General features: G+C 30.0%; 1 protein-coding gene across 1 annotated transcript in view; it reads right to left on the reverse strand.

Annotated features, from left to right (window-relative positions):
* LOC119602655 (protein timeless homolog) overlaps positions 1 to 16,728 on the reverse strand; it is a gene marked incomplete at its 3' end in the record, with an annotated part of 81,194 nt that overhangs the window by 22,146 nt on the left and 42,320 nt on the right. Inside the window, exons 6-7 of the mRNA XM_037954283.1 lie at positions 13,032 to 13,155; positions 9,038 to 9,201 (exon numbers count right to left, since the gene is read on the reverse strand). Of these exons, the coding sequence (XP_037810211.1) occupies positions 9,038 to 9,201; positions 13,032 to 13,155 (288 nt within the window). The remainder of the gene's footprint in view (positions 1 to 9,037; positions 9,202 to 13,031; positions 13,156 to 16,728) is intronic.

A 16,728-nucleotide genomic window follows, 5' to 3' on the forward strand; every position in this document is an offset into this window, starting at 1 on the left:
AATGAACTTTTCAAGTGTAAATAAGAGTCTCTTTATATTTTTATCAAACACAAATCATTTTGTACATTTATATTTTTCTCGTATTTTTTTTTATTTTTTCTAAAATTTCATTTTATATTATAATAAACTAAGTATGCAGTAAATTTCATTTAAACACAATTTTGTAATTTAGGTGCAAAAAAAAAAAATTTTCAATAAACTAAATTGCAATATCTAAACAGTTTGGTAAAAGTACCAGTAGGAAATTTATTGGAAAGGGGGAAATAAACATTTGAGTCTTATACATATAACAAAGTGCAACAGTAAAAAATATAACTGTGTCTCTCAGTTTTACCCAAAGTCATGGTGTCATTTTTACAAAAAAAAGTTATAATTTTCTCGGGCTCATATCTCAATTTTGATTTCCAAAAAAATCATCTTCAAGATGAAAATCGCAAAAAAAAACTTTAAAAAAATTCGATGTTTTACATCTAAATTAGACGTATACGTAATATTTGTAATATCAATAAATTATTAATACGTATACGTACAGGAGTCATTAATAAATGCAGTACAATTTCAAAATGGAAAACTTTCCACTTAAAAGTAAAAATTAGATGACGTTTTTTTTTTGATTTTATATGTTCACAATTTTTGTTCTTTATGACAAAAGCTACAACTTTGCCTCAGAGAATAAATCAAAATTCCGAACAGTTTGCAAGATATGAGCCATAAAAAATTATAATTTTTTGCATAAATGATACCGAAAGTTTCAACGGTAAAACTGGGAGACACGGTTTTTTTTTTGTATTTTATCATGCAGAGGTGTCCGTATATGTTTACTTTTCCAAGACTTAAAAAATTACGCACAGTGTAAGTATAACAATTTATAAGTGAAATTTTCTTAAGAAATTTGTTCTATAAATCTTTGGTTTGTCCGATACGAATGAAATTTTAGATGCGAAAAGACGAATTTTTGTCGAGTTTAAGTTTTGAAGCTACAAAAAAAAAACTATCAATTATCTTTTAAAGCTTAAGAGATCTCCTAAGATATAAGAAATCTATCGATACCCAGCAAAAACTAGGAAATAGCTTTCAATTGTAATTAACTAGAATACCCCGTGTGCTTTTATTTCATTTTCATTCGTTTAGCTTCCACATGTCATGTGTTCCGGTTCCCCATTATTGAGAATCCAAAAGGTACCAATTGAAGAATGGAAAATTACCAAAGAGTCCCCACTTACAGATTACTATTCAGTCAGGACCATGTATGTTCAAATTTATGTTTCTAGGTAGAATATTTTAAAAAATTCAAAAAGTGCCATTCAAAACATAAAAAGTACTTAAAAGTTCTCTCTTAAAAAATCATATTCAAAAAGGACCGATTATGTATAATAATCATGTGTTTTGAACTCATGCCATAGAACATACAAAGAGTACTATTTGAAGAAAGAAAAAGTACCAAAAGTGAAATAAATTCTACCTTTGTGGAAAGTACTAATAAAAAGAGTACCATTTTCCCCCTTTTTTCGTCTAAGAATAGACTTTTTAGAGTCCCTTTTTTGGTACTTTTTTTCCCAGTGAACTAGCAAATATTTTGTTTCAATACATATTACAGAGTTAGTACGTAATTTAATAAGTATACGTCAATAAGACGAAAAAATTTTCTTAATGTGGTAAAGAAAGTACCAAAAATACCGTTTTCTCCCTTTTATACCCAAAAAGGCCTGAATTTTAAAAAAGTAAGAAACAGGTGTATCATAATTTTGGAAGATATATCCAAAACATTTACAACAAATTTATTAAGTTTATTAGTAAAAATGTTATAAAGGGCCAAAAAAGGTACCAAAATCACCTTTGTTACACATTTTCACCCCTTAAAAGTACGAATTTCAAAATAGTACCAGACACCCATCTGCTGATTTTAAGAGTAGATACAGTTGCATTTAAAATTTTTCTTGTATCACTAATATTGTGTAAGAAAATCTGTTTTACTCGTTTTTTCCCCTTTTTTACCCCTAAATGTAAAAATTTCCAAAAATCCCTCCTTAGTGGATTTACATAACCAAAAACACATCTACTGTCAAAATTTCATGTTTCTATGTTCAACCGTTTGGACTGTGCGATGATGAATAGTCAGTCAGTAACGCTACTCTTTTACATGGAAGTAGTCTAATAAGATCTTATTAATAATGTGTTATATAAATACTTTCTAATTCATTAGTCATCGTGTCAGTGAAGCTGTATACGTTTTTTCATGAGATTTTCAAAGACTACTTTTTCGGTTCGAAAGTCACCACAGTGTGTCGACAAGGAATTTCAGAAATACCGGTTAGTTTCCATTTCTGAATTCAGATTTATAATTTATATTTCTCCGTTTTTAAAAGATTCTAGTCAGAAATCATCATGAAGAATGTATGAGACTGCCTTTTTCATCTCCAATATTTATGTTTTCTTCCACTGCTTCTGACATTAAAAATTTCCAAAGGGTACTTTTAAATTCAAATTACTATTACTTGTAGATTTGAACGCATACATATACTAAAATTCAACTTCATTTGCCTTCATGCATGCTAACATGCATACGTTCACAAACACATACAAATCTCTGTAGTTTTGAAAGGATACATGCAACCCCTTTTATACAGTATTTTATTTTTCATATATCATACTACTTGTATATTTCTCACTTATAATGGGAAGTTTATAGTCACTTTAGTATTCATAAATAATTTAGAAAGAAGATACAAGTAAGTAGTTACTTAAACCACCAGAAGTAAACTATTATAGAGTCAATTGTCTTATAGTTGTATTTTTTTGATTAGTCAACTGATTTTCTTCTGCATGTCTCTGACACAGGTTAAAACTACTAGTAATTTAAAAGCTTATTATTAAACCCATTTCTAAATAATAAGAAAAATCACTAGACATTCTAAACTGCAAGTATAGTTTGATTATAATACCATTACAATTCGTTTTAATGAGCTGTGTGTGTGTATTCTGTGATAATATTATACAACAAGTACAAGCGACTAAATTCTGTATAACCCATAAAAGTAATGAAGAGAAATCGTAATCGAGAATGCAGGCAAATTATGGCATATTTGTAAACTTATAAACACACACATAAACATTAATTCAATGCGTTTACATATCTGATTTATAATATTTTCTAGTTGAATATTTTCTATTTGCTTTCAGATTTTAGAGTTGCTGTAAGCCTATAGATACTCTACATTAGGCATAATAACATGATTAAGTTTTTTGTAAGTAATTTAGAATATATAGAATTTATGACAGCAGTACCAGATGAAATTAGAAAGTGTGTAGAATATTTGAAAGTAATATTGAACATTAAACTTTCGATTCTTGTCTGATTTTCATAGAAAGGCTTAATTGTAGCCGATGGTACCTTGCAACGACTCACCACCGCCCCATTGTGCTTCTTACACGCCGGTGGAAATTTACATATGTATATGGAATTTCCAGTCCAGAATACGTGTACTTTGTTCGAGTGCTCAAGCTAATCTCTTGCCATAGTAGTCCCTTTGGGGAATGACAGGTGTCATGAGATAAGCTCAATCTAACCCCGACAAAGCAAAAGGCAATCACTGTTTAGAGTCGATGGAAAGGGCGGACCCAACATCAGGTGAAAACACTCTATTGATTCTGTGAAGAATGCTATTGTCCCTACAAACATTCTCATCATATAAAGACTTACCCCAGTGCATTCCTGAACCGCCTAAAGTCGCCCAACCACACTACTGGATGGCTTGTGTTGATTCGGCAACAGCACCTAGGGGACGTAATTGGTAGTCCGAAACACGGATCTACATTTAATTAGTTAGACTTATTTCAGTGGCCACAAAGGCCTACTGTGATAAGTTGAGCATATTTTAGAGTAAACTCCAACATACTCAACCATGAAGGAAAATCACTGATAAATTAAAGATTAAGCTATTAACAACATCTCCACACCATCTCCAACCATCACTCCATCCGACTAATCTCGGATACAACTCAGAATCAATCTAATCCATCAAATACTAGTATTCGAATGGTACATCTCACTGCATCATATACCCAATCTTTGCATTATCAGCTCAATTCCAACATATTATTACTCCACAGCATTGTCCTGTGGTTTGTACCGTTCCTAGAAACTAGGAAACCGTTAACAGAAACTTATCCCGAAAATGTATATCTCACCGTGTATCAATCTTTTAACCAAGCACCCCCTTTCCGCGAATTTGGGTTTAAACCACAGCCTCTACGTGGATCCAGAACCTCAACCAACTGACCAGTCAGGACAATTTCTGCCGGCAACTGGCCATCCGTAGTACCAGCTTAAGTGGTGCTTTGGTTCGACCCCATGTCAAATCATTCCAAGGAAAGACCGAGGATATCACCAGTTTATATTCCTGGCAGGCTTTACCCCGTGATTGCAATACACCAAGATGGGGGTATTTCAACAAGGAAACATTCTCCCCGGGGGGGGGGGGGTGTAATTTTCTGTATATAGAATCTACTCGTCGAAAAACCTCGTCGTAGCTATCAATTATCACTTGCAGTTTGGCATATATTACACTCAATATTTTCCCTATTCTAGTTTTTAATGATAGCTGATGCAAAAATTTCTCTATTTGCTCTATTTTTATTGGACTAATATGACATATGTATATATCAAACAATAAAAAAAATTATGTAAAAGTCAAGACTGAGTCCAAAGTACATACATTTCAATTAAAAAAAAAAACCAAAAATATAATTTTTCTCTTTTTGTAATCCATATGAACTTTTAGAAAAAAAGAGTCAAACAAACCAAAGGGGCGTGGCGCCCCCATATGAATTAAATACGAAATTTCGTATATCTGGGAAACCGTTAGAGCTAGAATCCTCAAATTTAGCATGGACAACTTTAACATCCACGTGAACATTTCAGTATTAAAGTGGCTGATAAACAATAAGGGGCGTGGCATCTCCCATGTGAATTACATACAAAAGTTCATATATCTAGGAAACCGTTAGAGATGGAATCCTCAAATTTTTCAAGAACAACATTGAAATACATATGAACATTTGGAAAAATGAGTAAACTTACAATAATGGGCGTTGCACCTCCCATATGAATTTAATACTAAAGGGAATATATAACTTAAAAGGATTTTTTGAATTAAATTGCTTTAAGGGTAGCGAAGCACACTGGATATAGTTAGTTTTCATATAAAATTCAACTTAAGGCCAAAAATTCTCAAAGTCGATATCAAAGTTTAGTAATTACAGATTTATTTCCCCCTTTTTCCTATATTACTATGCGCCGTCGTAGCCGATCACATGAAAATCCAATAAAAACCATTTCCTTTTGCATTTTTATTTTCTTCTCTGTCTATTGGTAGAGGCTTCATTTAATTCATCACTGACCAATACGGGATTAATATTTTTGTTTACTTTTTTCTTCACATCATTGAAAATATATGTATGTATCTATTTTTGTATCTGTAGTTGATAAATGCATTTTGCATTCTATTTATGTGCAATTGCCAACAACAAATAACCAACCAATAACTATTAGAAAATATTCTAATATTTTATTTGGAAAATTATTTATACGAATGTGTTTTAATGTGAACTTAGAGTGTTAAATTCAATATTCAAATGAAATAAATTTTATAAATAGCAACAAATTAGTCACTCTTTCAAATAAATAATTTATTAATGATGATGATAAACAGAAATGCTCACGCAAAAAAATTATTTATATTTTATATGTATTTGTCCTGGAAAAATATTTTAGAATTTCATTTGAAGCCATTTTCAAAATAATTTATAAATTTCATATAAATTGAAAGAGAGTTAAGCAGAAAAAGACTACTTAAAGAAAATAAAATGTTCAAAGTAATAAAACTAAACACTGCCTGTTAAATGCTTGTATTAATTGAAGTATCACCGTTAATAAAATAACCGTATTAAGCAATTTTCAGCAAGAGGAAAGACACTAATTGATTTAGACAAATCTTAAACAATGATATATCACTGTGGTAATTCATGTATTTATTATTCATCGTGTTAAATAAAAGACAATCAATATTTTTTAAAAGACTGAACAAAATATACAAGTAACGATGACTAAATAATGACTTGGTAAATATTTGTTTGAGACAAGTTTAGAGAGCTTAAAAACAACAAGAGCAGAACATCAAAAACTTTACAGACTTTTTTTACTGACACATTGGGTAGACAACATGATGATGATGATACCAAAGCAGATACCATCGTTGAAGGAAAAAAATAGGTGTAATAACATGAAAAGGATTTGTTATCGAAAATACGTTGGATGCATGTGTATCATACAAAAAAGAAAATAAAATAAAAATAATAAATGACAAGAATATGAAGTTAAATAAAGTAATTTTATGCCAAGGCACGTTGTTATATTTTAATATGATAAAAATAACTTAAAAATAAAATAAAATTCAATTGATCCCTTTTCATTAGAAAATATGAGAGACAAGAGATGACAGAATATGTCTGGAATGAGTAAAGAACTTAGAAATTTTATGAAAAATCCTCATGTAACAATATATATGGTGGCAGGGGCTGTATTAGTAGTGTTTGTCAAACAGCCAGCAACCTTAGTGTAGGGACAATAAACTATTTATTGAAGTTTGAAGGGTTTAGCAAGAAAGACAATTAATGTTTAGTAGGATGGTATTGGAATATGAGGTAGGGTTATTAAATGGCAGGCTTGGGGCAATTATTATATTTTTCAATTACCTATAGTCTAGTCTACTGTCTAGTCTATAGTCTAGTCTACAGTCTAGTCTATAGTCTAGTCTATAGTCTAGTCTAAGTCTAGTCTAGAGTCTATAGTCTATAGTCTAGTCTATAGTCTAGTCTATAGTCTAGTATAAGTCTAGTCTATAGTCTAGTCTATTAGTCTAGTCTATAGTCTAGTCTATAGTCTAGTCTATAGTCTAGTCCTATAGTCTAGTCTATCTAGTCTAGTTCTATAGTCTAGTCTATAGTCTAGTCTATAGTCTAGGTCTATAGTCTAGTCTATAGTCTATAGTCTAGTCTATAGTCTAGTCTATAGTCTAGTCTATAGTCTAGTCTATAGTCTAGTCTATAGTCTAGTCTATAGTCTAGTCTATAGTCTAGTCTATAGTCTAGTCTATAGTCTAGTCTATAGTCTAGTCTATAGTCTAGTCTATAGTCTAGTCTATAGTCTAGTCTATAGTCTAGTCTATAGTCTAGTCTATAGTCTAGTCTATAGTCTAGTCTATAGTCTAGTCTATAGTCTAGTCTATAGTCTAGTCTATAGTCTAGTCTATAGTCTAGTCTATAGTCTAGTCTATAGTCTAGTCTATAGTCTAGTCTATAGTCTAGTCTATAGTCTAGTCTATAGTCTAGTCTATAGTCTAGTCTATAGTCTAGTCTATAGTCTAGTCTATAGTCTAGTCTATAGTCTAGTCTATAGTCTAGTCTATAGTCTAGTCTATAGTCTAGTCTATAGTCTAGTCTATAGTCTAGTCTATAGTCTAGTCTATAGTCTAGTCTATATAGTTCTAGTCTATAGTCTAGTCTATAGTCTAGTCTATTAGTCTAGTCTATAGTCTAGTCTATAGTCTAGTCTATAGTCTAGTCTATAGTCTAGTCTATAGTCTAGTCTATAGTCTAGTCTATAGTCTAGTCTATAGTCTAGTCTATAGTCTAGTCTATAGTCTAGTCTATAGTCTAGTCTATAGTCTAGTCTATAGTCTAGTCTATAGTCTAGTCTATAGTCTAGTCTATAGTCTAGTCTATAGTCTAGTCTATAGTCTAGTCTATAGTAGTCTAAGTCTAGTCTATAGTCTAGCTATAGTCTAGTCTATAGTCTAGTCTATAGTCTAGTCTATAGTATAGTTATAGTCTAGTCTATAGTCTAGTCTATAGTCTAGTCTATAGTCTAGTCTATAGTCTAGTCTATAGTCTAGTCTATAGTTAGTCTATAGTCAAGTCTATAGTTAGTCTATAGTCAGTCTATAGTCTAGTCTATAGTCTAGTCTAGTCTAGTCTATAGTCTAGTCTATAGCCTAGTCTATAGTCTAGTCTATAGTCTAGTCTATAGTCTAGTCTATAGTCTAGTCTATAGTCTAGTCTATAGTCTAGTCTATAGTCTAGTCTATAGTCTAGTCTATAGTCTAGTCTATAGTCTAGTCTATAGTCTAGTCAATGATGATCAAAAAATGTTTCCCATTTTTCGATCCCAGAACATGTGGCCCAAAGTTTTATTATTTTCTAGGAACAGAGTTTTTGCAACTAGTGCTTGCCACCTTAATGTCATTCATCATATACAAAAATCTTAACAAAATATAATAGAGTAAAATCAAGTACAACAACAGGAACTAGATTTTAACAATCAAGCACGTATAACAAATATTCTTTCAATTTACCACCTCCTTAAACGCCATACACGAATCTCCTTTTGCACTAACCCCTCTCTACCCCACTACAAAATAACTCCTTAATAATCCTATTAGAAAAACAAGTGGACACTAAAAGTCAAAAACACTACTTTACCAGCATTCATTTAAACATCACAATATCACTATGAAGTCAGCAGAAGGAGTCAGGAATCAACTGTCGTCGTACAATTATTGGTAGTAGTGTTAGTGGCAGTAGTAAAAATTTCAAGTTAGTAGCAATGTCATCATTTTACTCATACACGTAGTAACTCAAACTCTAATGGAGAAACAATGTGTTCCTTTAATAAATAGAGAAAAAAGCATAAGATCTAAAAACCTCAAACCATTAAGGAAATTCTATTCTTTTTTTAGTTTGTTTTGTGTTTTTCGTACCACATACACAGACTTAATAACAAATATGTGATGGTATTTTTTGTTATAGATTTTACTGAATTTTTCATTTATACTTTTTTTTTTTTTTGTTTTCCTAAAAATGTGCATGTTCATTTTCACATACTCATAGTGTTTTCCCATACTTCCTTAGCAAATACAAACATACATTCATAGATACTATTATAGCAACTAGAAATATTTACATACATCGTTATACTTACTTGGTACTGTGCGCCTCATTGTAGTTCATTAACAGATGCAATATTGTCTCTCGATATTCCAGGACATAACAGACATTGTTCAATAACATATCGAACAGTGCTCGAGCATTGTCATCTTGAAGTTTTTGTAATGCCAACATACTATGAAGCAATTCACGGAATGTCTTTAATTAAAAAATAAAATAGGGAAAATAAAGAAACGAGTTTAGAAAATAGAATTGAATATCGTATGGAATGGAAAAATAATCAAATAAAATGAGAGAAAGTAAGAGGAAAAAAATTCTATAAAAATATTAAAAGTTTAAGAGTATGTGTAGAAAAAAATGTTTTATTGGATGATGAAAATCTAAGGAAAAACATGTGATTGAGCAAAAAAGAATACAACAATATGGTTTATTAATGAAACTTAATAATGTTAAAGAATGCCGAAAGGGATATTCACTTATGTTTCATATTTCCCTAACCGCCTTTAATAGCTTCATAGAGAAATCTTGTTGGTCTAAATTAATCCAAGCAATAAAAACTGATTCAAACTGATCATACATTATTCCCAGCAGAAACTTAAATTGAAAAGTAATGATTTCAAATGCCAAATAAAACTAATTTTTTTGGGTTTACATTAGCATTTTAACTTATTTTTTTAACACGCTTACAAGTAAGTACTTTAATAAGTTCTTACAAATGGGTAATTAAAAACTTGCTTTGTTTACTCAGAAAAAAAATTGTGTTCACAGAATACGAAGCAGTGTTTCATATTCGTAATAGCGTTGTTGTACTCACAATACTATTACGATTGGTTTTCACACAGAAATATTTTCATTCTGAACTCACGTATTTCAAAATAAGTTTATATGTATATAAGTAGTTATATGTAAGTCATTATTAGAGTACTCAAAAGTAAGGCAAACTGTACATAAAATCAAGTTTGTACAAATTATTGCTGGTTAGCAAAACTAATTCCCGAAAAGTCTATTCCTGGGCAAAAGGGGGCAAATGGTATTCTTCTTATAAGAACTTTCCACTAAGGAAGAATTTATTCCATCGCTCCAATCGTATTTTTTTTAATTTTAACGATATTAATATAGAAACGAAAATATTTATTCATTACGGTTATAATTGAATAAGAATATGTAGGATGGAAATTATTGGTACCTTTTCGTTCAGCAAATGTTACTTTTTGTAGTTTCTTTAATATTGAACCTACACAGAGGAAAAAAACATATACACGCCTGTTATCAAATTGACACCAAATTTTTCAATAACATCCGTTGTCAAGTATATACATACATACACCAACAACATGTAATGTTGACCACGCAATGTTGTCAACATTGTAACAAGTCGTTGTCGCAATCTAAATTTTATGCACATCCATTGTCTAAAAGTTAACTAAAGTGGTAAGCTCAAACTGTTAATAGTGAGCCTGCCACGTTTGTTAACGTTTAGACAATGTATGTGCATAACATTTAGATTGCGACAACGAATTGTTGCAATATTGACAACGTTGCGTGGTCAACAGTACATGTTGTTGTTGTATGTATGTATATACTTGACAAAGGATGTTATTAAAAAATTTGGTGGCAATTTAATACCAGGCGTGTATATTTTTTCCCCCTCTTTGTAGAAACATAAAATTTAACATGAATAAATTATAATCTATTACAGGTGACTCTTGTGCATTCAATATATGAACCCAAAATACATGATTACTAAACATACACGGTCCTTATTGAATGAGTAAGAGAAACTTTTTGGTAATTTTTTGCCCCCCAAATGGTACTTTTTAAATTTTCGATAATATTAAACCTAGAAACAGAAATCGTAACATGCAGGGTCCTTATTAAATAAGAATCTGTAAGGGGGAAGGAACTCGCAAATATCACTTAGCTCATTATTCTGTTAATTATAATACTATCCCTTCAAAAATCGGCAGATCTAAAATGTATATAAGCGTAAACCATTATGCCGATTTTCATAGCGATTGGACCTCATTTGACCCTAATTCCATTTAAGGATTAATTTCAGAAAAACACTTAAAAAAACTGTTACATACGATGTGTCACGTACGATATTCAAAAATGTTCATTATAAAATTATATTAATTTTTTTTATTTAAAAATTATGGATTACGAATGAAAATTATGTCCCATAGTGTAAGAAATTAAAACAAAGAAGATACTCCAACAGAATTGAAAGATTTTCGTAAATATTTACATGTACGCAGAGGGAAAAAAACTTTAGAAAAGTACCGAAATTGATACAATGCGTTGTCAAAAGTGAGCTTACCACGTTTGTTAATATTTAGACAACGGATGTGTATAAAATGTAAATAACACCCAGTTATTATTTTGACAACCACCGTTGCAATTCTGACGAAGCATCGTTGTCATTGCAACAAGGCATTGTTGTCATTTCGATTATGTTTTGTGTCATTTCGGTAATGCATCGTTGTCATTTCAACAACGCAACGTTCTGTATGACAACCTAGCGTTGTCACTTTGGTAACACGTTATTATTTTTTGTTTGTTTTGATAACGTGGTGTATTTTTTTATATTTTTATCCTACATGTTTTTACAACGGATGTTATTGAAATATTATAAACACTTTGGGTCAATAAGTTCTAAAGCTTAAAATTATAACTAGTACTTAAATACTAAAGATTGTGAAGAACTTTTCTAACAAATCTCACTTTTCCTATGCAATTTACAAGAAAATATAACCTTTAATCACTGTCTAGTCTGTGTTCATTAATTATTCCTACATAAATTTTAATTTGTCAATTCACCTCAATAAGCTGCAGCACTTATTCTTTGAACTTTCTTATAAAATTTTTTTGTTATTAAAGAATTAAGTCAAATTTATAATTCTCCTTGATTTTACTTAACTTGTTTGTTTTTTTGCGTACATGTTTTAACATGATTAATTTCTACAAGATTTTATTTTATATAATTTTTTGTTCATGTTTTTTCTGATGCTGTTGCAAAGATGTTATTGCTGTCGTTGCAACGTTTCGCATTTTTTTGTCTGCTGAAACGTTCGTTACTACACGTAAATGCAATGAAGTGTAAAAACAGCATTTTTCGTTCTTTTATTTTTTTGTACTCAGATTCTGTTTTGGCTACCTCCAGTAGTGGGTAGGAGATCAGCTCTCGTATTGCATAACATGCAACACGTGACTTTGACTTTTGTTGCAGGAATTTTTACTTGTTTTTTTAACACATTCTCGACAAGGAGGGTAAAAAAAAAACAAAAAATGTGAATTTATAACATACGGTTTCAAGGGAAAATGAGAGAAAGGACTACAGAAAGTAAATATGGAGGATTTGAAGAAACTGGATCTGGGATAGGTTGACAGATAATTGACCTGTCCTAACATCCGTAGGTTGGCCCTACCTAGTCCTACTAAGCAGTCTTAAGATCATTAGAAATTTTTAAAGTAAATACTTTACTTTTGCAAAACTGAACGTACATAGTATTTAAACTCGTCCAAGAAGTCCCAACAGTTATCGCTTTATAACTTAGATAGTAATGAAAAAAAAAAAAAAAAACTAAAATACTTGAGAATGAGCTCTCCAAAAACAATCACTTACCTACGTTCAAGGATTGAATTTTAAATGAAAACAATAAAACAGTATTTAATTTAACAACCCTTTAACTAAATACAAACACACAGAGATTTAAAAAAAGTTCACCGTCTGCTTATGAGCCAAAAACTTAAAAGATCTTTTATGAAAAGAAGAAAGAACCTGAATTGGAAACAACAATATTGTCAACCCCCCTTAACAAGTCTTCGAAAATTGCCAGACGTTGAAATTATTTTAAATAATCACAAAATAAAACATTAACACATACTCTTTAGACTGCAAATACCTGCAAGTTTGCTAACATACGTGGTGTATGTTATATAAACGTGCTGGTATGTTACGACTCGTAGCTAGTAAAATTTATTCTGAATTTTGCTTTAAAATTTTTTAATTTTTTCCCAAAACTTACCAGTAAAGCAACATGTAAACGTTTGGCCCAAAGACGAGCTTGTTTCTTGTCGCTAACAATCATGTCCATATCATGTTGCATACGTGTTAGAACCCAATGAAAGCACTGAACGCTCAATGATTCGCTATAGAAAAGAAAGCAGATAAAAGAAATTAAAATTAAAAAAAAAATACAATATGTATAAAAGAAATGTTACTACATGAAAAGGAGAAATAAAACATACATACTTAGGTATTTATACAAAGTATTATTCTTAAGTACTACTTTATAGAAGAAAAGAAAATGAGTTTTTAAATAATGTTTTGTACGAAAAAACAAAATAAAGACAAAAACGAAAGTACATTAAATACCCAGGATGATATGAAAAGGAATGTAGTTTTGAAAATTTTATAACAAGATACAGTGGTTGCACTCGCAAAAACAAAAAAGTATTTTTATTGCATATTTGGGTTTTTAAGGCTGTGGTCATATTTATTTAAGAACAATTTCTGAATCAATTTTGGCCAACCATATGGTTAACCCACAAACCGGTTTTCTAGAGATTAACCGGAAAACCGGTTTATCCAAAAGCAAATTTTTTCAAAAAGACTAGTTATGAAGTAAAATGTGGGAGAAGAGGAGAATAGATAGAATTGGGAGATAGAAGGTCAGTAAGTTAGATAAAAGAAATAGTTAGTCAGTTATTTAGTTAGTTAGTTAGTAGTTAGTTAGTTAGTTAGTTAGTTAGTTAGTTAGTTAGTTAGTTAGTTAGTTAGTTAGTTAGTAGTAGTTAGTTAGTTAGTTAGTTAGTTAGTTAGTAGTTAGTTAGTTAGTTAGTTAGTTAGTTAGTTAGTTAGTTAGTTAGTTAGTTAGTTAGTTAGTTAGTTAGTTAGTTAGTTAGTTAGTTAGTTAGTAGTTAGTAGTTAGTTAGTTAGTTAGTTAGTTAGTTAGTTAGTTAGTTAGTTAGTTAGTAGTTAGTTAGTTAGTTAGTTAGTTAGTTAGTTAGTTAGTTAGTTAGTTAGTTAGTTAGTTAGTTAGTTAGTTAGTTAGTTAGTTAGTTAGTTAGTTAGTTAGTTAGTTAGTTAGTTAGTAGTTAGTTAGTTAGTTAGTTAGTTAGTAGTTAGTTAGTTAGTTAGTTAGTTAGTTAGTTAGTTAGTTAGTTAGTTAGTTAGTTAGTTAGTTAGTTAGTTAGTTAGTTAGTTAGTTAGTAGTTAGTTAGTTAGTTAGTTAGTTAGTTAGTTAGTTAGTTAGTTAGTTAGTTAGTTAGTTAGTTAGTTAGTTAGTTAGTTAGTTAGTTAGTTAGTTAGTAGTTAGTTAGTTAGTTAGTTAGTTAGTTAGTTAGTTAGTTAGTAGTTAGTTAGTTAGTAGTAGTTAGTTAGTTAGTTAGTTAGTTAGTTAGTTAGTTAGTTAGTTAGTTAGTTAGTTAGTTAGTTAGTTAGTTAGTTAGTTAGTTAGTTAGTTAGTTAGTTAGTTAGTTAGTTAGTTAGTTAGTTAGTTAGTTAGTTAGTTAGTTAGTTAGTTAGTTAGTTAGTTAGTTAGTTAGTTAGTTAGTTAGTTAGTTAGTTAGTTAGTTAGTAGTTAGTTAGTTAGTTAGTTAGTTAGTTAGTTAGTTAGTTAGTTAGTTAGTTAGTTAGTTAGTTAGTTAGTTAGTTAGTTAGTTAGTTAGTTAGTTAGTTAGTTAGTAGTTAGTTAGTTAGTTAGTTAGTTAGTTAGTTAGTTAGTTAGTTAGTAGTTAGTTAGTTAGTTAGTTAGTTAGTTAGTTAGTTAGTTAGTTAGTTAGTTAGTTAGTTAGTTAGTTAGTTAGTTAGTTAGTTAGTTAGTAGTTAGTTAGTTAGTTAGTTAGTTAGTAGTAGTTAGTTAGTTAGTTAGTTAGTTAGTTAGTTAGTTAGTTAGTTAGTAGTTAGTTAGTTAGTTAGTTAGTTAGTTAGTTAGTTAGTTAGTTAGTTAGTTAGGTTAGTTAGTTAGTTAGTTAGTTAGTAGTTAGTTAGTTAGTAGTTAGTTAGTTAGTAGTTAGTTAGTTAGTTAGTTAGTTAGTTAGTTAGTTAGTTAGTTAGTTAGTTAGTTAGTTAGTTAGTTAGTTAGTTAGTTAGTTAGTTAGTTAGTTAGTTAGTTAGTTAGTTAGTTAGTTAGTAGTTAGTTAGTTAGTTAGTTAGTTAGTTAGTTAGTTAGTTAGTTAGTTAGTTAGTTAGTTAGTTAGTTAGTTAGTTAGTTAGTTAGTTAGTTAGTTAGTTAGTTAGTTAGTTAGTTAGTTAGTTAGTAGTTAGTTAGTTAGTTAGTTAGTTAGTTAGTTAGTTAGTAGTTAGTTAGTTAGTTAGTTAGCTGAAATTAGAAAGAACACTATACTACTTTCCAACTTGTAATGTTTGTTGACTGTATAAAGGTCGGGAATATCGAAGTGTTGTCAGGGCATAAAGGGGTAGACCACTCCAGTATCTTCCACAGTACATCATAAAAGAAATAGTTTAACTTTTACAATAATAATATTTAAGACCATCATAGTCGACATCATCGTCAACATCACAGAAATTAAATGAATGACTAGTTGACTAACTGACTGACTACTTAGTATCGAATAATAGTGCAAGTTTAAAAGCAAAAGGTAGAAAATGAAAGAAACATTAAGAAAAATAACAAAAAAAAAAAAAAAAAAAACGGATATTAAAACTCCAAATGGAAAAACAAAACTAAATCACCTTAGATATTCCACTGCTATTCTTGGTAACAGAGCAAGAGAATTTTTCATACAAACACTTTATTCATTGACTAAAAATTAAACACTCTCATGCGCTAAAAAGTAAAAAAGGTATCCAAAGAAGTCAGGTTTTAAGGAAGCAAAACTCATTAACGAAATTAAATTTCTTCAAGTGGAAATAAACACTTGCAAATACAACATCACTCCACTCATCTTTCTGGCAGCTACACTACAACTTCCACTTCTAAGGAGTAGAATATTTTCTATTTGTTAGCCATCATACAAGTGCATAGATGTGTATATTTTATTCTATAGATCTATTAAATATGTCTAAGGATTCTTTATACTATATATGTAGTTAAAAAGGAAACTAAACTCTAAACACGTCAACAAACTTCATATAAGTACGTGAGTGTATGTGTGTGAATATGTCTGGGTTAAACCGAAAATGAAAAGAAAAACTTGTATAAAAATTGAAAAGAAATTTTTAATTGGATTTAATTTTCTATAGAATTAATAGACTTAAAGACAAAAAGAAAGTAAAGCTGGATTAGGTAAATGACCGTATTAGTAGTAAAAGTACTACATGTAAGAATTTAATGTTGTTGATAATTCATTAAATGGGAAACAATGATGAAAAGGATAAGATCAAACTAAAAAATGAATACTTATTAGCATGAGGATAAAATCTCTATATTAGATTTGTTGAAAAGATTTAATTATTTTAAACGTATTTTTGACCGAAATACCAATTGAAAAATATTTACATTTTAAAGCCAATGCGATCAAGATTAAGATAAAGAACAAACCATTAAGGACACAATTAAACGAATGCCCAAAACTAGACTTCAATATCAAGGAACTATTAAGACTTCATCTTCCCACCTCCATAAGCTTGTTGAATCAAAACTTTTCTATTTTCTTAAAATATTTCTAAGCAACTATAAACTTTGTTAAATTCCAAGAAAATCATAAAATTTAAGGGAAGCAGCTGAAAATGTTAAGTGTTTGTTGGCTTTTTAAAGT

The sequence above is a fragment of the Lucilia sericata genome, unplaced genomic scaffold (genome assembly GCF_015586225.1).
Source record: "Lucilia sericata isolate MDLA Ls3-8-SP2 unplaced genomic scaffold, ASM1558622v1 Contig000248F_arrow, whole genome shotgun sequence".
NCBI classification, from domain to species: domain Eukaryota; kingdom Metazoa; phylum Arthropoda; class Insecta; order Diptera; family Calliphoridae; genus Lucilia; species Lucilia sericata.